The sequence below is a fragment of the Prionailurus viverrinus genome, chromosome A2 (genome assembly GCF_022837055.1).
Source record: "Prionailurus viverrinus isolate Anna chromosome A2, UM_Priviv_1.0, whole genome shotgun sequence".
NCBI lineage: Eukaryota > Metazoa > Chordata > Mammalia > Carnivora > Felidae > Prionailurus > Prionailurus viverrinus.
The window spans coordinates 79388520-79410198 of record NC_062562.1 but is presented as its reverse complement, the minus strand read 5'-3'; the positions used below and the strand labels follow the sequence as shown (position 1 = coordinate 79410198).

The 21679-nt window shown below is 48.0% G+C and overlaps 1 protein-coding gene across 12 annotated transcripts in view; it reads right to left on the bottom strand.

The window, feature by feature from the left end:
• Window positions 1–1169: 1169 nt before the first annotated feature.
• ATXN7L1 (ataxin 7 like 1) overlaps window positions 1170–21679 on the bottom strand; it is a 247649-nt gene continuing 227139 nt past the window's right edge. For 8 of the 12 annotated variants that reach the window (XM_047841233.1, XM_047841249.1, XM_047841283.1 and 5 more), the window contains 6 exons: window positions 18341–18533; window positions 14090–14211; window positions 12340–12645; window positions 8862–9801; window positions 5562–5636; window positions 1170–3984 (listed from right to left, as the gene is read on the bottom strand). In XM_047841233.1, coding sequence (XP_047697189.1) covers window positions 3943–3984; window positions 5562–5636; window positions 8862–9801; window positions 12340–12645; window positions 14090–14211; window positions 18341–18533 — 1678 coding nt within the window. In that variant the 3' untranslated portion in view covers window positions 1170–3942. Of the gene's footprint in view, window positions 3985–4939; window positions 5253–5561; window positions 5637–8861; window positions 9802–12339; window positions 12646–14089; window positions 14212–18340; window positions 18534–21679 lie in introns of those variants that run through there. The other 4 variants (XM_047841239.1, XM_047841267.1, XM_047841273.1 and 1 more) reach the window with 4 other exon arrangements.

Genomic DNA, 21679 nt, shown 5'->3' with positions numbered 1-21679 from the left:
TTTTACATTGGCTTCTCCTGTTCTTTTCTCTCACAGAACTCAATCTTTTCCACCACAGCATTTGCCACAATCTGTAATTACACATTTGATCATATGTTTATTTATTTACTGTCTTCCCCACTGGGTTGCTTCCAGAAAGCAGCTGGGACTGTGTCTGTTTCTCTTCGCTGAACACAGAGCGCCTAGCTCAGGGGCAGCCACGACAAGATGCTCCATAAACATGCGTTGAATGAATTCCCTCTCTTCTAGCAAATGTGTATTTTAGCAGGAACGCTCATCAGGTGGGAGCACTTTCATCCAAAAGAAAAAAGAAATGACAAACATCTAAATTTTATGAAAACCCGAAGACTTTGTTTTACAAACATATAAATTATTTTATTTACAAAGCCATGTTACAAAAAAAAAAAAAAGCAAAAAAAAAAAAATTACAATCGCTCACTGGAGAATGTCTCCAGGCCTGGTGCTGAAACCATGGCAGTATCAATAGATACGTGTTTGTTCTTTCCTTTTAAAACTGTAAGCCATAGAATTTACTATTTACACCTACTTTAGACATTTATTCTGCTTACAATATCACAGGCATGGAATGAATTCTATCTGGTAGTGCTAATATGTAAAGGTATGGGACAAAGAAGGAAAATACTTAGTGTTACAAAATATGGATCGTAGAAAAGAAACCCACTCCACAAGTGTGGCATTTGTTTAGAATGTTTGGACATGCTTTCTCCAAAATTCTTCTGGAAAAGGTTCTAAAAATCGGTAGTAGGAAAGGACAAATGAGCAGGTGCAAATTCTTGTCTGTGCAACAACAGTTATTGAATATACCCCATGACTGACCAGCTACGTGAAACCCACAGAGTTTTGTTAAAGTGCCATGGGCCGACGGCATAACAAAATATAAGGTGTAAATAGAAAATTTCTTTTTTTCCTTTTTGAAAACAAGAGTTCACTGAGAATCAGCAATAATAGAATATGCTGTAGAAACTATTCTCTACAAAGGTTGATCAGCATTATTTACAATTGGTACATTGATACAAAAGAAGGCATACAAGTTATCCAAGTCGCTTTTTTTTTATGGCTGACAGGTCTATGCATTGTGTTATGCTTAACAACCAGAGCTTTCGAGCCTCTATGGCTGGCGACAAGTCACGAGATCTTCAGGTAGATGGGGGGTGGGGTGGAGGTGGTGGTGATGTGTGTGTGTGTGTGCAGTCAAGGGGCTGGGAAGGGAGGGGTTGGGGGGGATGAGCAGAAGTACCCAAAGGAGATCACCCTAATAATGCTTAATAGGCTGGTCCAGTTGAACTCCATTAAAACAAACCCAAAGAAAACCTTTTATTTGCATTCCACTTTTCAAGCTGTGAGTTTTTAATACATCGTTATAAAGTAAACCTGTGGTTGATTGTGAAGGAAGAAACACCGTGGGTTTTCCCTTTTTTGCTCAGTTTTCCAGCAATGTCCTCACCTTGGTCAGAGCCAGTCTTTCACCAAGTAAGCAGCATCGGTGGGGGGCCTCTTTATTCCAGCTTGCAATTCCAGATGGAGACAGCTCACACATCGAAACCTATTGAATTGCTCCGTTAGTCCCTGTCGAGACATTATTTCTCAGAAGCAGCCACTTAATCTCTCAACCTTTGTTTTCCCTCTTCGAGTGTAAGAGTTTGTAACTCAGAGGGTTATTTTGTTGCTGAGATTTTTTTTTGTTTTTTGTTACTCCTGCAAGTTTTTACAACTTAAAATAAATTATAAACAAAACAAAAAAAACCAACAGACTTCTTAAAACCGAACAAGACAAAAGTTGTGCAAAAATAACAAAGATATGTACATACTTTTCAGTTGGAATAAATGTACAATAAAAACATAATTCAAAGAACATTTTAAAAATATAAACATTGCTTAAACTTTCCTACGTTTCATATTGTTTCTGAAACTATTCTGGTCAGTTAGCTCTGTAATATAGTAAAACATAAATTATTACAAAATTAACACTATAAAAATTTACTTTAAGAATATCTTCTAAACTTTTTTCCAAAGGGTCTAACCTGTTTATAATTTCTTAAACATTTATAAGTCTTAAAATCTGCCTTAACTTTTTTTTTTAAAAAAGAAAGAGTAACCATCTTCCCTTCAATTTGCAGTCTCTTTTTCCCAAGACGTAAATAAACCAGCATATAAGTGCACTTTTAACACTGTAGAAATAAAAATGAAATCGTCTGAACTAATGTCCTGGTACCTAATATCAACTCCTGATTTTTAAAAAAATCTTCATTTTATATTAAAAATTTTAGGAATCCTATAAGAAACACTGTCAGTGCAATTCCATTGATACAAATCACTCCGTTTGCTTCCCGTCTTCCCAAAATCTAATGTGGTGAAACTTAACAGTAGTCTGATCTTTGGGTTGAGGGGATGGGGAAGAAAAGGGGAACTTGAGGGCCGGGATGAGGGTTTGGGTCCAGCTGTAAAACTGGCATTCATTTCTGATTTAGGGATGAAGCAAAACTTCCTAGGATCTCTTGCTATTATCTCGTCCGCAAAGTTTCATGATTAATAGCGCAGGATGCCTATGTCATATTGTGAATTCCTGATTATGATTCCCTCTTAGAGCTAATCGTATTGCTACTTCTTTCAAAACTCCAGTGTGAACAGTTTTGTAGCTGCAGGGCTCTGGCTTCTTTCTTCCCTCTCTTCCAAATGGCTCTTCCTCATTAGTCGGTGGCTGGGCTTACTATGCCTTTCTGGGGGTGGGGGTGCTGTGAGTCGGGGCTTGTGATAACCTAGTATAAGCTGATCTATGGGAATGCTGATTGCACGGGACCCTGGGGCCCAGGGCACGGAGGGGCGCGGGCAGTGCTAGTATTTATTCTCACCAGGCGTTGGATACTTAACCCTCCACGGAAGCTTTCCCTCAGACCCTTCCTGCACTCCCACCCTTGCGTTTTCTCCTCTTGCCTGGCCCCGGAGGGCAGCTTAGGAACCTCCATCGCTGTGGGCACTGGGGTCTCGTGCCTTTTCCCTGGGATTCCTCCTTCTCTGGCTCACCCAGCTTTGGGGCCCTTGTGCACGGCACCCAGGAAGGGATTTGGCAGCGTGTATTCCTAACAAGCTCCGATGATCAGTCACCCAGTTTCCTCGGTCTTTTGAGGGATATCTTCCCCTACCCATATGCTCTGCTTCCTGTCACCTTCCAGGCCCATTCCAGCCCCTGTTCCTGACCCAGTATATCCTCTCTGAGCTGCACAGCTGGACAGTGGTATTGGGTAAACGACATAGTTCAGTGGCCACTTTTCTCCAACTTGCCCACAGCGTCGGGCTCCTACGGTGCTGGTGCAGCGCAGGAACCTGCTGGGGGCGCTCAGCCCCGCCCCGCAGCTCTCGGCTCTCTGCGCCCCAGACACAGGCTGTTTCCCAGCAAAGCCCCTCCCCCAGCACGCTGTCCAGAGGGGAGCTCGTGAGAGCCAGCCCCTTCCCGAAGGCCAGTGGGGACCCCGTGAGCGGCAGGTGGGAGGGGATAGAAGGGACAGGTGGGAGAGGTCTAGGGAAGGAGCACGGCGTGTGCTCAGGTTCAAGAGTTTCAGACAACGCCAACCAGGAACTGACGCAGCGTCTACTCTCCTGGCTGGAGCAAAAGGATGGTGCGGTAGCAGCATCGGAAGCTATAGAGGGCCGACCCCGAACTTGGAAGAACGCGTACACGTGGCAAATGAAGGAACCGAAACAAAACACTGGTACTGTTTTCTGTGAATCTTAAATTCACGTTCTTTTGCCTTTTGCTTTCTCTTCGGAACTAAAAACCGGTCAATTAAAAAAGGAAGAAGAAAGGCCAGAGCCACCCGCCGGCACAGGAAACAGACTCTCCCCGGCTGCGCACACCCCTCCCTGCTCCTCCCGCCTCAGCCCCGGGTGGCCAGGCATTGGTTTGGAAGTGGCTTCACAGTCTTGTTACGGAAGAGTCCTGATCCTGCCCGTTCTGTTGGTGGTCTTCTAGGAAAGAAAAGAAAAGCTTGTGTAGAAACCACACACTGGGGATTACCCGCAAGAACTCAAGAACGGAGCCTCCGCTTTCTCCGTCTGGTGTGACCCTTAAGGCAACCGTCCCATCTCTTGCCTTGGGCAAAGAAACGAGGCAAATGAGCAAAGGAGGGGCATGTGAGGTGGCCACAAAGATCCTAGCTTGGGGGAAAACACAGGAGCAAACCCCGTGGACATGCATGTGGTGGGGTGGGGGTGTGGTTCCCTTCCCAGAGAGAGAACTGCAATAATTAACCACTTTTTTTTTTTTTTTTTTTTTTTGGCCTCTGTTCATTTACCTTTTCCTACCTAACCTGTGCACCACACGGAGAATTATCTAAGGAAGAAGTGTAGTGTTGGATTAACATAGAGGCTTTGGGTTCAAGTTACTTAGCCTCTTCGCCCGGGTATCTCCAATCTGTAACATGAGGCTCATCACTGGTCCTTCACAGGGTTGCTAACAGGTCTATATGTATGTAAAGGGCTCAGCGCGGCACCTGCAGAAAAAGCCACCACGAACGGTGGCTATTTGATTATTATTACATTTGTTAAGGGTGACCGTGTGGCCTCTGGGTGGACCCAGCAACCCGTGCAGGAGGCTTGTCAAGATCAGAGGCAGGTTGCCAGGGCCCAGACCCCTGCCCCCACCTACCCCCCACAGAGGATAGGCTTCAGGTGCTCAGGCACAAAGTGACCCAAAATGATGGAGACGCGCTCCTTGATCTAGGGATACAAAAACGGTTTTCCTATAATCTTCACCCACACACCACCCTGACATCTGTGGGGAGACCTCAAAGGCCGAAATGCAGACAAACACATTGCAATTTGTTCTCTACAAAACCTGTAGCCCGTTGAAGACAACATAACACCACCATACGTTTATTTTTTCCAGTCACATGTAACCTACAAACCCCCATCCCCTACCCACCCTGGCTTCCCCCAGGGGCACGCACAGTCCCTCGTAGCAAATCATTTGTACACTGACTACTCTCACACCTCGAATTTGTAAAAACTGCTGCATCTACCCTGGATGTTCCCACCAGGAAACCACATCTTGAACAGTAGCTACAGCTCACCAGAGGCCTTGAGAGAGGACTGACTGATGGGTGTCCCTAGCGAGGCCCTGCAGTCAAAACCATTAATTTTCTCAACAACATTAGGAGGTAGGCATCACCTTTGCTATTTAACAGATGGAAACACTGAGACCCAGAGAAGTTACTCTGCCTAATATCACACAGCTGCTAATAAAAATCGGGGCTCATACTTGTGTGCTATGTGTTAGGCATTTTCTAGAGGCTTTAGGTGAATAGATTAATCTTCACAAAAGCCACAGGAGGTGGGGGCCATTATGATCCCCTTATGGGTGAGGAAACTAAAGCACAGAGAAGTTAAGTAATTCGACCAAGGGCACACAGCTACTAACCAGAAGGCCTAGCTTTGGAAGTCAGGAAGCTTTGTTCTTAGTTGGAGCAGAGATTTGAGCTAGGGTCTGCCCCACTGCCCATGCCTCTGTGTTGGTGACCCTGTGCACGTCCCCCTCAGTACCTTACCTGTCGGCTGTGTCCTGGGCTGGATATGCTTGACGGACTGGACTGTGACAAAGGTAGGCTGCTATTTTTCCCAACCTGAAAGACACCAGCGAGGCGCACTCAGATCCGCCAGCCCGTGAAAGACTCCCGGGACCCTGCGCCGCCCGGGGTACAAGAGCGCCATCCCTCCCTCCGAGCGGTGCATGGCTAGTGTTTCCATCTCAGATGGCAGAGGAGATGAAAATGCCTTGGGGGGCATCTTGCTGACACCCTTCCCGGCCCAGAGAGAAAGCAGAATGGAGGGGAACTCTTCATTTTGCTTCCCAGATGTAGACCGTGAGTTTCAGGGGGTGAGGATAAAAGCATCTGGCAAGAGGCCTGACCCCTCCTGGTGGGGCATTTAACCCTGCAGAGGCCCCAGTTTTTCCATCCCTGACCTCGCAGAGCAGTCCCAGACTCATCTGGTTTCCGGCTCAGATTCCCTTGGACTAGCTCAGGATAAAAGCCTGCATCTTTTTCTGGGTCAGTTTTCTTGGCCAGAAGACATAGCCAACACCTTGCTATTCTTCAGAAAACAAGGCAAACGGCGCTGGGGGCAGGTGGGTGTGGCTATGGGGCTCCTTCCCTTTCTCTGTGACCGTCCTGGGCACCTGGGGAGCTCGTTCCTCAGGTGATTACCCTTCTGGCAGGCAGCTCCTCCTGGAGCCTATAGAGACCTATAGAGAGCATCGTCCTCTACGTTAACTCACCTTTGCATAAAGATGTTTGCCTTACATTGGCAGTCTTGTTTTGGTTCAATTTAATATCTCTGTGGCAATTCTGGTCTTATGCTTCCCAGATACAATTTAAGAGAGCCCTATTTGGTTCCCAAAGCCCATACCTTGAATTTCTCAACCTATGTTATGCTTCTCCAGTCTCCTAATGGGATCAACACTGATTGCAAAGGCCTTTCCCCAACACTTGGAAATCACCAGTGGTGACCCTGGACAAAGCCTTTTCTTTCTTTCTTTAAAAAAAAATTTTTTTTTTTTTAACATTTATTTATTTTGAGAGACAGAGAGACAAACCATGAGCAGGGGAGGGGCAGAGAGAGAGGGAGACACAGAATTTGAAACAGGCTCCAGGCTCTGAGCTGTCAGGACAGAGCCCAATGCGGGGCTTCAACTCACAAAACATGGGATCATGACCTGAGCTGAAGTCAGATGCTTAATCGACTGAGCCACCCAGGTGCCCCTGGACAAAGCCTTTTCTTAATGGCCTGGTGACAAGCACCCAGGCAAGTATTGCCTGCATTAGGGAGCCAGTGCTGGCTAGACCAAGGCAGCTGTTCAAGTAATCTGCTTTTTTGATTTCCCTCCTGATAAATACTCTGCTGGAGGCTCATCTGCTCCTTTCAGGACTAATGCATTATGTTTACTAAACTTTTTCATTCATTCATTTTTGACTAATTCATTGTGTTTACTAAATATTTCATAGAGTCCTGCTGACCCAAGAACAAACAGGGCAACATTAACACAGAGGCATGGGGGTTAAGAGTCTAGACTCCAGAGTCAAATTGCCTAGGTTTAAATCTCAGCCCTACTATTTCCTTGCTGTATGACTTTGGGCACATTGTTTAACCTTCCTGTGCCTCGGTTTACTCATTTGTAAAATGGGGGTAATAACAGGTAACAATGAAAGGAATTAATATATCTGAAGTGCTTAGAACAGAGCCCATCCCAGAAGTAAGTGTTAGTAGCTAGAACTTTATATAAAGTGGGTGACACTAGGTGCACCTGGGTGGCTTAGTCGGTTAAGTGCCTGACTTTTGATTTTGGCTCAGGTCGTGATCTCATGGTTCATGAGTTTGAGTCCCACACTGGGTGTTGTGCTGACAGCACAGAGCCTCCTTGGGATTCTCTCTTCCTCTCTCACTGACCCTCCCCGGCTCTCTCTCTCTTTCAAAATAAATAAATAAATAAATAAATAAATAAAAACTTTTAAAAATAAAATGGGTGACACTATAGCCTTGTTGCTCAGGGTGTGGCCTGTAAGCCAGAGAGTGGCACCCCAGACCTGTTGACAAAGAGTCTGCAGGTTCATAAGACCCCCAGGGGCTGCCTGTGCAAGTTCAAGTTTAGAAAGCCCTGGTTCTACCCTTCATCCTGAGACCTGGAGGTGGCCTGGACCAGCAGCTTAGTCTGTGGGTGCCAGCCCCTTTCCTCTGCACCCCTGGAATTGGGGGCGGGGGGGGGGTCAGATGGTGGCGCATCTGCAGCAGCCACAGGGCTCTAGTGGGAGGACCTACATCTCCCCCTGTCTCCCCTTGGCCTCAGTGTGCAGCCTGTCTGGCCCCCGAGATCCAAACGTGCGGTTTCTCAGGTGTTTACCTGTGATTTGTGAACCACCCCCCCAGATGTTCTCTTTGTGAGGTTGTAACAAGTCTCATATAAAGATGACATAAAAATTAAAACATCTGTTTAACTGCCTCTCATCCCTCCATAGTCCTCTTCCTTAGACAGGGCTGGCCTTAGGGTCCGGCCCACTTCATTCTAAATGTGGGCAGCTGTAGCCCCCTGTCCGCCCTGCTGCCCCGGTGGGGCTCAGGCTCAGGTCGGGCCCTCCCACCACCTCTGCCCTCTCCTAGCAGAGTCTGGAGGGGGTGGGCCTTTGCTAAGTAGCTCCCCTGCCTGGGGGAAAAGATCAGATTTGAGGATGGCTGGTCTTGGGCTCTTCTCAGACCACGCCCCACTTTCCCAGACTTCCTCACAACACACCCTCCTATTTGCAGGTGGCATCGGACCCTTCTGTGCCTATAGGTGTGAGATGCAGTTTTATCATAGGAGGAGGTGGGGCCGAGGTTGCCTGGAAGAGTGGGGACAGCCAGTCACCCGGGGGAGGCAGTAGCACCGCCTACCATAGCCCAGGTGGCCCGGGTCATCACTGGACCTGCCTGGGCCTCGGGCTCTCACGGAGGGGATTCCCATAGACCAGATGTAATGAAATTGTGCTCAAAACTCAAGATCCAAAAGCGACAGAAGAGGAGGCGGAGCTCAGACTCTCCCCGTGCCTCAGCGTCCCCCTCTGTAGAGTGGTGCTGACAATTGCACCGACTGCGCTGGGTGGTGAGGTTTAAAGTAAGTGACATGCGCGCAGCGCTCGCTCGTGACAGCTTACTTAGCACGAAGCGGCAAAGTCCTCGTCAACTACTCGGTTCTCGGAACGGAGGCTGCTCTGTTACCTGAGCTACCTGGCTGAGCAGGGGCGCTGCCCAGCTCCCTCTGCCCCCCCAGAGCCCGTGAAGGCAGCGCCGGGAGGCCCCTGGAAACACGGGTCCCTTACCTGCCGAGAGGAGGTGCTGTTAACGGGATCGGGCACCGGTGCGAGAAGGCCGGGTGGGTTCTTTTTGTGAACGCTATTCATACCAGGCATTTTAGTGATTTTACAGGCTTTGCTACTAGAACTCGAGTTCTTACGCTTTTTTCCTTCTGATTTGTCAAAAGAGAGGGGCAGCGAAGACACGGCATTGTGTGAGGCCAGAGAGAGGTCCCCTGCAAGGGAGGGCACAGAGAGGGGACAGGAGTCACTGCTGCCGCCCACCGAGCCCACGTGTCTCACTATGTCCGCGGGGCCACTGGGCAGCGAGGTCCGTCCTGAGGGCTCCAGTTTGGCACTGAGTGGGCTCACCCCATTGTTGGAGTTGTGCACAGACAGACTGTTATAGGGAGGGGCCGCCTGATAGGAGTTCAAAGCTGAACTGGCATTCAACACACAGTTCTTTTTGTGGGGCCCTGATAATGGAGACGAGAGGGATGTCTGCAAGGATAATGAGGAGGAGGAGGAGGAAGTCGAAGGCTGCGGCTTCCTCTTTTTGTTACTTGGAGACTCGTCGCTACGGGCGGACAGGTCTTTGACTTTTGAGGATTTGCTGGTTTTGGTTTTGGATGGCTTGTGGGATGGGGAAGGGATGGCGGCTGGTATCGGGGACACGGCGGATGGGGCCTTGAAGGTTGAGTCCATGATGCTGAGGGTTGCAGCCACATGGGGGAAAGCTGTGGTGTGTGACATGAGGGCGCTCGGGTCCGGCGACGCCACAAAAGCTGCGTTTGAGAGCATGGCTGATGTCATTATGTAAGAAGAGGTGAGTCTCGAGCTGATGGGGGCTGAAGGAAGATACACAGCACTGGGGTTGCTGAAAGGCTGTAAAACGGATGCTGGAACGGGGGTGGAGGTGTGGGCTGCTGGCGAGGGCATGGGGCTATCTGCCGCAGGAGGGATCTTCCTAAACATGAGAGAAGAGTGAGAGAGAAACCGTGAGAAACAGGCTTGGCACTGCTCCAGAGGCTCGAGTAAGTGTGAGCCTCAGGGCTACAGAGGAACCCCAGTAGAACCAGACTATGGAGGATGAAGCCTTGGAGGATGGCGGACTCTGAATTATGGCCCTTCCCTGTGGCTCCCCCCATTGCAACATCCAGCAACCTATATTGAATGCTTTCAGGTTTTCACATCCTTGTCTCCACGCTTGGCTACCGGATAATGGCTGATTTGGCTTCGTGAATAAAGGCGAATGTTATTTAGAATAGAAATTTCCCCAACAGTGTTCTTGCTCTCTTTTTTTTTTTTCTGGCAGTGATGAAGGTGGTTTTTAATGAGCAGTAGTCATTTCACAGTTAGGTCCTGGCTTGAAGTAAGAGGTGTGAGGACAGGGCTTTGCCACCGGCACCCCGGGGTCACCCCTGCACACTGCCGCTCAGGGCTTCCCAGCCCCTCCTGTGCCCTGCCTCCCCCCCTGCTCCCAGGCCAGCATTCTCGGGCCTTTGCTGCCTGCAGGCTCCGGTTTACTCCAGAGAGGCGTGTCCACGTGAGCCTGGGGCTGCTGTTGCTGATTTATTTCTATTCACCTCACCCAACCTTGGCTCTCGCTCTGGGGAGCTACAGTGGGGGTGTGGCTGCCCTCCCACAGGCCTCCCCATCTCTGTGTCAGGGTGAGGTGAGAAGATAGGGACCCGCATGTATCCAGACAAGGGGATCGGGACTTTCCACTTTGTTCTGAAGACAGATGCAGGATGTGGGCACAGGAGAACACAAGGTCGGGGGGAGGAGGGTCTTCCAGGAGGTTGGGGGTCCCTGGGAGCAAACTCCCTGTCTCCTGTACTCTGTGGAACCAAGGGCAGCACCCAGTGGCGGGTCACTCTTGGGGCCTGCCTATAAACTCTGTCTTTTGACTCCCATGTCCAAACCATGGCCTGGGTCAATATTGCTGCTACTCTGGGAACCAGGAGGAGGAGCATAGGGGCTTTGGGGGTCACCGTTCGTTCCTGATTTTATTCTGCAGGAAGGGATACTGACCTCAGGAGCCAGGTGAGTATTTTCAAACGGGCTCTTTCCTAGTTCTCCCCTTGCTCCCCACCCCCCACCCCCCACTTTTGCCTGGAAATCATTTTCAGTGTAGCTGAGCCCCCCACCCCCACCCCAGCAGTTAGGAACTAGCTCTCTTTCTTTGAAAGTGGTACTTGAAGGTGGGCAGGCTTGGGGCCTGCACCCCCATAGCTTCGAGCAAGATGTGAGACGAGGCCTCTCAAAAGCCTTCTGTCCTTGGAGGCCACTCTCTTGGCTGCAGCAGCAGGATGAGGCCCCACTGTGAAGGAAATGCCTCTCCTAGCGCTGCCCTGAAGATTCAGTGTCCTGCCTGCAATTTGGTGGAGCCTATGGTTTCCATCTTTAGGGTGGAATCCAGAGGAGTCCTTGAATACAGAAGCACAGTGTCCTTGAAAACATCAGATCAAACAGATCAAATATAAGAGAAAAATGTTGCCAAATCCACTGTGGCCACGATGATGTTCGAAAATCTACTTTTTCTTAGGCCTAAAGAACGTAAAAGATCCTGTCCACACTAAATCAGTGCTACGTTAGTTCTTGTTGCAATGAACTAATGAGTGAATGGATGGATGGATGGATGGATGGGTGGGTAGGTGGGTGGGTGGCTGGATGGGTGGGCAGGTGAATTCTCAGCAGCAACATAACTAAGCATGCTGGGCAAGGACTCCCATGATATCAGACCGGAAAGGTCTAGACACGCCCTTAAAACTGTCTGGCACTGCACAACCCCTTCCTGACGCTTTAGGGGCGATTCCTTGGAACGTGTGGCATGAGCACACTCTCCCTGCTGTCTCTGTTCCTGGCTGTGGTGCCACAGGCAATCCACTCCATCTTTCCCTGACTCAAGTTTCTTACTAGCTAAAATGTGGATAGAAATACACGTGGGCAGAGGTTTGCAGTTACTTGTAATAAATGTTATTTTCTGAATACCAGATGGCTCATTTAGAGAGGACCCCAGTCAGTGCCCTTCAGTGGGATCTACTCTGAACGTCCCAATTTGTAACTTTCCCATTCAATAGTATAAATGTGTGCTTCAACTTGTGTGGACAAGCAGGGCTGAAGTCCCCAGTCTTGCCCAGCTGGCACTCAGGACTGGGATGGATGCTACTTTTTAGCCTACTCTCTATCCCTTTCCTTCTTTCCCCCCACTAATCATAAGTGGATAGCAGAGGCAGAGGGGAGAGAAGGCAGGGGAGTGAGGGGCATGTGGAGGCTCACTGTCCCGGGGGGTCCCTCCCCCTCCCCCCCCATCCCGTGCTAAATAGTTTATATGTTTTTCTAGGTGCCAAATGGCAGCGGATTTCAGCTTTGTGGACTGTGCCCTGGTTTAAACTTTGCACGCCGGCCTAGGGAAGTCCCGTACAAAAGCCCACAGATGCGCATAAATTACTGACAGTGCCCATCCTCCCCTGCCAGCTGGCATGGAGATCCAGATGCTGACCTGGCTGAAAGAGAATACTGTGTTGGCGTCTCCTGATGCAGAGTTAAATGCTTGTTAAAGAAAAAAGAGTCTTGGCCGTTCCTTTTCTTCCTAATGTCTTCCACGCCCCCATCGGCTGCCATCCCTCCAGGTTCGGGCCCGTCGGGGCCTGGGGTTTGGGCAGCGAGGTTGAGAGGGCAGCGGGGTGCTACGCTTTCCAGAGTTGACACCCAGGCAGCCCCAATGTTGCTCAGTGACAGCAGATTGGTTAGGCAAGTCCTGAAAAGGGGGGAGGGACCTGACGCCCTGTGGCTCGGGTTTCTGTGCCTGAGGAGGAAAGGAATATGGAGCTTGAGCTGACAGGACACCAGGTAGCGAAATACAGATCAACACATTCCTTCCACGTGTCCGGGATTTACACTTCCACAACACAGGAGAGCAAAGAGCGGAAAGAATCACCGGGGTGGGCTGCCATCTTGGGGGAACAAGTGCAGAAGGATAAACAACCAAATAACTGAGAACACGGTAACCCCGCATGCAGTGCCCGTGTGTTGGCGTTTAGAATGGACACAGGCAGAAACCAAGGGTGCCTTTTAGACACACTGAGCAGTCGCTTCAGTGGGAAGAAACGATAAGCTTCTCTTGTGGCCCTTTCCTACTTTGTGGCAAGTGTCAACGTTGAGTCCACTAGGCCAGTTTACGGCACACACTGTGGGGCTTGTTTCTGCTACGAGCTTGGGTCCAGAAGCTCTTTGGGCGTCGTGGTGAAAAGGGGCTGCCTGGGAGAGAGGAGGGAAGCTGGGGGAGGGGCAAGCTCTGAATTCTGTTCCCAGGCCCACCACCCACAGCACCCTCCCGTGTCTCAGGAAAGCCTTCCTGCCCTTCCTGGGCTTCCCTGGGCAGGCAGGGTGAGGGGTTTGGCGTTGGCCTTTCCCGGGCCTAGACCTGAGGGATCCATGACTCTAATGGGTTGTGAGGTCTTAAGAACTCACCTGGGTAGGGGTGGGGGTGGGGGTGGGGGCTGCCAGTGGGCTTGAGTGGCCGGCACTGGTGCTCCTTATGTGCCGTGGTTGGAGAGGGTCTAGCTTGTCATTCTCTCATAGTGGCATTTGCCTAAATCAGGAAGTTTTCTTCCCTTTTTATGACTCTCCTATTGGGAGGTGTTGGAGAACAAAGGGGGCTCAGAGAGATGGAATAGAAGCTGGGGTTTAGGGTGGAGAGAAACACAGGGAGAGGCGAGGAGAGAGATCTAGCTAGGTGGGAAGGGCCAAAGACAAGCTTAACCAACTTCAAACATCGCCTGGGCTCTGCCTTGTTGGCCGCTGTACATATTTTTTCCACAGGACATTAAACAATTAGAAATTGGTCCATAACCATAGTGAAGTTTTTAGCATCGACACTGTAGCATTGACATTACAAACAGAGGCATATTCTTAGTATCCTTAGATGTTCTCAGTCAGAGCATAAAGGCCCTTTAACACTCTTGCATACACGAGATCTTATCTACTACTCTTTTCACCTAGTTTAGAAGATTACCAACAGAAAAATGATCTCCAAAGAAAGACAAAGCATACCATATATCCAATGCGTCTCTGAAAAACTGGGGGCAAGGCATTAAGAAGCGCTGACATTAAAGAATTAATCATGGATCCTGTTCTCAGAATCATTTTGCTCTACGAAAAGCCAACTGCCAACATTGATCTAGAAAGCTGGGGTTCAGACCATCGTGGGGCAGCTCTGAGCACATACAGCACGAAAACTGCGCACTTACTTCCACATCTGGGAATTCAAGTGTTTTTCTACCATGGAGTTTAGTGCGAATCGAAAACGATCCCATCTTCTATCAAACACATAGTACCCTCGTCCCATGAGGCGACTCCCGAATGAGCAAAACTGTGAGGAAAAAAAAAAAAAAACATTTAAATTTTGATTACAGGTTAATAAGCTAATATAGACCATGCAGAGAAAAATAACATTTGCACAAAAACACACAGGGGTACAATTTTACTCAAAATAAAGAAGCAAATAGTTCCGAAGCCAAAAATATTTCTGCGGTGCTTTCGTTTGTGTTTTAGATTTTCTGCATAACTTGTTGTTATGACTCAACAATAGTGACATTCAGTTTTCTGTGGCACAGAGGGCTACCTTCTCTACACCTGGACCAAACCAGCATTTTAGGGTAAAAAATCCCCGCAAAAAACAAAACAAAAAAAAAACCAAACACAGCAACAAACCAAACCAAACTGAGAACAACCAGCAGCCAGGGTGATTTTTCAGCACCGCCCGCTTACGGTGTCATCCATCCATCTTCTCCGGGGACTCGGCGGTTCCCTGCCTCTCATTACGGTCACAGAAGCTGCTTGTCCTGATGCAATCTGCCATCTGGTTGGAGCTTTCCTATCTGTTGTCAACAGAGCCACTTGACTTCCAACTAGGCTGAACTCCTTCCTTCCCTAGTCCTGACCTCACGTCCGCCTCTCAGCACTTCTAGGCAACATGTCACCACCACCAAGCTTCCATTTGTGCTGTTCCCTCCGCTGGCCACCCCCTTCCCTCTTCTCTTGCAGTCCCAATTCTCCCCTCCCCCAGTGCCGTAATTGCGACTCTCATTCCCAATGGCCCTTATCTGACCAGCCTCGCCCCTTTGAGCTCTCACGGCACACCTACTACATACTTTACTACATTTCACCATGGAATCACTACATGGCTGTTTTGTGTGTGTGTGTGTGTGTGTGTGTTTAATGTTTATTTTTGAGAGAGTGAGAGACAGAGCACGAGCAGGGGAATGGCAGAGAGAGAGGGAGACACAGAATGTGAAGCAGGCTCCAGGCTCTGAGCTGTCAGCACAGAGCCTGCCGTGGGGCTTGAACTCACAAGCTGTGAGATCATGACCTGAGCTGAAGTCGGATGCCAACCAACTAAGCCACCCAGGTGCCCCGGCTGTTTAACGTTCTATGTAAATACTGCCTATGCACCTGGCTTGATTATAAAGATATCAAGACTGAAAACCTCATTCTCCTCTTCCTCCTCAGTATGAGGTTGGTAGGGAAGGGATTTGGGCTAAAGAATGGATTGGAGAGACAAGGTCCCACACAATGTTTATAGCAAACCATCACATTTAAAGCACAGGGCTGAAACATGAGCGGTAAAGATGTTTAATGAACGTCACTGGATTATGATGTTAGGGCAGGCAGAAGGCCGGTAGACAGAAACACAAGTGGACTCTGAGAAGGTGGCATGTGGCTGGTCTAGAGCTCAGGCGAGTCTGCATACGACTCTATAACTCAAACACAGCTTCTCCTCTTTCCCCCAGACCTCCCAGCAGCTCCCTGGCCTCCGTCCCAGACACAGTGCTGGGTTTGGACTCATTCCACAAACCCTTCCTGGAACCAGCCTTTGGAACAGTTCTTAGGAGGAAATGCAAGACCTTCCCTTTGTTTTGTTTCTGCTTATGTTTTGGGGGTTTTGCATTAGAATTTTGCCACCCATCAAATCTGGTACTCCTGATGAAAAACTCTTTTCTGCACTCTGATTATCAAGTGCTTACTGATTGAGCAAGAAAATATACAAAGGGGATTCTCCAATGTGGAAGCTGGTCCCCAGCAGCATGTGGGACCTGTTCCAGGTCTAGGCATCTTTTCTTCCTGCATCCCAGTTGCTAAAGACACCCTGAATGACTGTTTCGTTACAAAAAATGATTTAATGTATCAATTGACCATGAGAGAAAGGACAAAGCATAGAAACAATCCATGGCCTTTCCATTTAAATCAGCAGAACATTAAGGGCACACAAATCTGCCCTGCCCAGAGTTGAGCTAATCCACTGTAGCCTGGCAGTTTGTCATTTGGACAAATATCCTGCACTCTGGAGTCTGGCCTTCTGGTAGAGCCCAATCTCTTTTTTAGACTTGGAAGCTGGAGGCCCTCTATGTCTCTCATGCAATATAGCTGCAAGGTTAAATGCCCCAAGAGGCTCCTGTTCTCAGTCGCACACTGTGCCCTCAGCGGAGCTATAGGTCTTCACTGCATGGGCCACCATGGCAGACTCCACTGGTAGCCGGTCTCATTAACCGCCATCCCACCCCCGCTTCTCCCCACCCTTTCCTTGCTAATGGATCTGCACTTTTGTTCTGATATCTGACATAGAGCAGGCAGCACGGAAAGGGGGGTCTCTTCCCAGAACCTTGAGAAGAATCATGGCTACTTTCATCCCGTGTCACTGCAATCCCATCCACCAACTGGTGTAGGAGTGGGCATGTGACCCGTTTCTGCCAGATGTGAATGGAAGCCTGCTGGGGGAGCTCATTGGAAGATTTTCTTCCCCGAGAAATGACAGAAGCTGGCTTCTTAGAAAGACTCCCTTTCCATTCGTCCCTTTCCACTCTTTGGAGAATACTACTGGGTGAGGATGTGACCAGAGCTGTTGCAGACACAGTGAGATCATGTAGGACAGGCAGAAAGGGTTGAAGGGATTCTCCCTCAGAAACACCATATTGCAGGGGCGCCTGGCTGACTCGGTCGGTTAAGCGTCTGACTTTGGCTCAGGTCATGATCTCACAGTTCATAAGTTCAAGCCCCTCGTCAGGCTTTCTGCTGTCAGCACAGAGCCCACTTCAGATCCTCTGTCCTCCCCTCTCTCTGTCCCTCCCCAGCTCTTTCTCTCAAAAATAAATAGACACAGGAAGGAAGGAAGGAAGGAAGGAAGGAAGGAAGGAAGGAAGGAAGGAAGGAAAGAAACACCATATTGCAGAGATGCTGAGCCAAGCTTGGAACCATCTATCTCTGGACATCCTGTTAGGTGAGAGGAATAAACAACCATGGTGTATATACACTGTATGGATTCAATTTTTTATTCCTGGCAGTCAAAGGCATTCCTCATTGTCCCTATTTCTGTACTGGCCAAGCAGCAAAGTCTTAGGCTGCTTGTGAACCACAGGTCAACATCATCCCCAGAAATAGGAAGTGAATTGGCCTTCATTCATCACACAGATAGAAGGGAGGAGGAACTCACTCCATCTTGATGCATGATTGATTTTTTTTTTTTTAAAGATCTTCTTTATTTAAATAACCTCTCCACCCCACACGGGGCTCGAGCTCACAATCCCGAGATGAAAAGTCGCATGTCTCACTGACTGAGCCAGCCAGGTGCCCGATTCAGGATTGGTTTTATCTACACAGCCCATGACATTGAGGGACAGTCGAAGCTAACCTTGCAGGGCTCAAGCTGGGAGCAGAGCAACCTGGCTGTGGGGTCCCATGTTCCAGGACCCCCTGCCTTTAGCTCTGTGATGGTAGCACCAGGCAGTCCCTTCTTAAGTGTTTGGAAGGCAAACATAAACAAGCCTTCAGCTCATGCCTCCTTACATTTCCCACCTTGATTTCAATGACCTTCTGTATTGTCAAAAGTGGACTCTTTCAAGGAATTGGGAAGGAATTGTACCTTAATGTTAATCGCCAATCATGCTGACATGAAATGCTTCCTCCTCTCCTCTCCTCTCCTCTCCTCTCCTCTCCTCTCCTCTCCTCTATACACACACACTCTCTCTCTCTCTCTCAGTTCTGGTGCCATATGGTCACACTTACTAATAACAATAAAACTCCAAATCAACGGGAGAAAGGCGGCTAGGGCTGGCACCTGGCACACCGCTAAGACAGACGGTTTCCAAAGCAGGCGAGGCAGACGAACTCTGGAAAACCAGAGGCTCCATATTCCGATGCGCAAGGCCACAAGGCCAGCTCCCCAGTGGGCTTATATAAACACCGTTTCTCAAGCATCCTTGGCCTACAGATACTCAGGTGTTTAAAGGATTATAACCAGTAGGGAGCCCTGCCCTTTCCTTCTGTGATTTTCAAGGGTATTTTGAAGGCAATCATTCAATGTCAGGGTGTACCTTTCCATAAAACACTGTGTTGGCAGCCTCTCCTTGGGAGTGCGTGCTGTCTGACATGATGACCTAAATGCCCGCAGAGCACTGGGTCGGGGGAGGGGGGAGGAATGCATGGATGGAAACAAGGTGGCCTACCGCAAGAGGTCTGGGGTGGTGGGTAGAGAAATGACAGTCTAACTTCTCGGGTTCGTCGGCTCCGTCCATCTCCCCTTCATCACTTGACAGTCGGCTGGTGAGGTCACCTCCAGCTGGGGGTAGCGGGGGTTCCGGAGTGCAGCCACTGTGATTTGAAGATGTGTTGCTACTGATGCTATTTGCAGATGATGGTCTAAGGGCAAGGAGAGAAACGGACAGAATAAACTTTTCTGAGGCAGCAAGACCCATTCAGCTGAAGGGAGCTCGGAAGGAGACCCATCGGCTTTCTCGACGTACCAAGGAAGGCAGGTCAATGGCAGATTGACACAAGGCAAAAATTCAGGCTGAGAGCAGGTTAGCTCTCGGTTAGAGAGCCGACCAGCTCTCTAAAATGATCCCACGGAAGTTAGGCCCTGCCGGGCTTCAATTCAGGCACCAGGGAAAACTCCCATAGTGTAAGTGGAACATAAAATACAGTACTGTAACAGAGAGTTAACTTCAAACCAGTCTTCTAATGAATGCAGTCACAATTACTCATCTCTTTGCACCTAAGTAATTTGCACTTGCCAGATAGTTGCTTCTCTCTGAAAGTAGACCCTGACAGGAAGTTGAACAGAGTAAACAACTTCGAACCAATTAACAGACCATCGGTGATGATGAAGATAGACCCATACTTGTTGTTACTCTTAAATTATAGCTTTATGCAACTGTTACCCTACTGGCATGAAAAAAGGTTTTGTCCCAATGATGGGGCACAAGTCTCTTACTCCACAGCCAGATTTGTTTCTTTTTTTTTCTTTTCTCTCTCTCTCTCTCTCTCTCTCTCTCTCTCTCTCTCTCTCTTTTTATAAGTAAGCTCTATACCCAATGTGGGGCTTGAACTTATGACCCTGAGATCAAGAGTCTCATGCTTTGCTGACTGTGCCAGCCAGGTGCCCCCAGATCTGTTTCTTAATATCAAGTCACATGTAGTTCAATTGTATCTTCTGAGGATGGATGTGTCCATTTAATTTTTGACAAGCCACCAGAACTACAGGCTGGCATGACTGGCTTCTAGTGGGTTCTGAAGAAATAGGTTTCTTTTTTTTTTTAATTTTTTTTTTTTAACGTTTATTTATTTTTGAGACAGAGAGAGACATGTCTGAGCATGAACGGGGGAGGGACAAAGAGAGAGGGAGACACAGAATTGGAAGCAGGCTCCAGGCTCTGAGCCATCAGCCCAGAGCCCGACGCGGGGCTCGAACTCACGGACCGCGAGATCGTGACCTGAGCTGAAGTCGGACGCCCAACCGACTGAGCCACCCAGGCGCCCCAGAAATAGGTTTCTTAATGAAGGCATGAACGAGTTCCTTGTGTATGAACAAAACCTAGCAGATCTCATCTCAATGACGGCTGAGCTTATAGAAAAGCAGTGTCATAGTCAGAAGCACTACATGCTTCACAAGCAGCAAAAAACAAAACAAAACAAAGCAAAACCAAAATCAAAAACAACACATTCATGTTGGTAAAAGAGTTAGAAGAGGAATAGTCAAAGTTAGCTGTCAGTTGTTTTTTCTGCTTTTTCACTTTCATCAGGTGATTGTCCAAGGAGAAATAAAGGGAGAAAAGAAGTTTTGGAGAAAAAAAATTAGTTTTCTGTATTCTTCTCTGAAAGCTGCCCCTTCAAGCAGTGTGGAACAGCACCGTTGATTTTCTCCCTATTCCCTCAACTTCCCTCGGAATTCTTCGTTGCTCTGAAATCTTTCCAGCTGTCAAATACCTGAGTTCAAACCAGATCCCCAAAGCACAGTCATTTAACTTAATTATTTATTAATGTTTATTTATTTTTTGAGAGAGCGTTAAGTGTGGGAGGGGCAGAAAGAGGGGAACAGAGGATCCGAAGTGGGTTCTGTGCTGACAGCAGTGAGCCTGATGTGGGGCCTCAACTCACGAACCGTGAGATCATCACTTGAGCCGGAGTTGGACGCTCAACGGACTGAACCACCCAGGTGTCCCAAACACAGTCATTTAAAGCAAAGCCGCAAAGGTCCCAAACGTCCATCAACAGATGAATGGATAAAATGGTATATCCATACAATGGAATGTTAAACCTTAAAAAAGAAGGAAATTCTGTCACATGCTACAACATGGATGAATCTTGAAGACATTATGCTAAGTGAAATAAGCCAGTGACAAAGGACAAATATTGTATGATTCCACTTATATGAGGCACCTAGAATAGTCAAGTTCATAGAGACAGACACTAGGACAGTGGTTACAGGTGATGGTGGATGGGGAATGGGGAGTTAGTGTTTAATGGGTACAGAGCTTCAAAATGAGATGATAGAAAGTTCTGGAGGGGGATGGTGGTGATGGTCGCACCACAAGGTGCAGGTACTTATGCCACATACTGTACATGTAGAAACGATTAAAATGGCAAATTTTACATTATGTATATTTTACCATAGTAACGAAGCCCATAAGAAACCAAACCCAAGGCCCCAGGTGGTTTTTTTAGTGTTACTACAAGAACTCTGTTGCTGTGACACTTTGTTCCTGACTGTCACCTTCCCATATTTATGAAAACAAAAATGCCATTCATTCTGCATGTTCAAAGTGTATGGTCCGGAGGACACATCTCCCCAGGTGCATTGCCACATACCTACTCCCTTGTATCAGAAGGGGCAACGTTATTGCCTATTTACGGCTGAAGACACATACAGGAAAACAATGCTGATAATGCTGAAACATATAAAGAAAGAAAGCAGCATCCATAATCCTGCCACTCAAGATCAAGTGCTATTACCATTCTGATTTATATCCTTCCAGATTTCTCTACTGTGCATACACGGGCACATGCATTTTTAAGCAAGAACTGGCTCACACTGTATATACTATTTTCAGACATGCTTTTTTTTTTTTTTTTTGCCTAGTGATGTTGTAGAAATCATTCCATGGGTAGAATTAGATCATTTTTAATATCCCCAATATTCCATAGTATGGATAGATCATAATTGACTGAGTTATTACTTAACTATGTCTATCGATGGACATTTACGTGGTTTCCAAAATTTCTAGCAGCCTCTTTTTGAGGCCTTTCCCACTGTGTTAGGACCTCCTTGTCCTACAGGAGATAAAAGTGAGCTGGATTTTATTTAGTGTGATTAATAGCATCACAGTTATGTAGGAAAATATCTTTACATTTATTATTATTATTTTAAATATTTTTAAAACTTTATTTACTTATTGAGAGAGAGGGAGAAGAGAAGTCGCCTCCCAAGCAGGCTCCATAAGAGCCTGATGCAGGGCTCAAACTCATGAATGGTGAGATTATGACCTGACCCGAAATTAAGAGTCCAT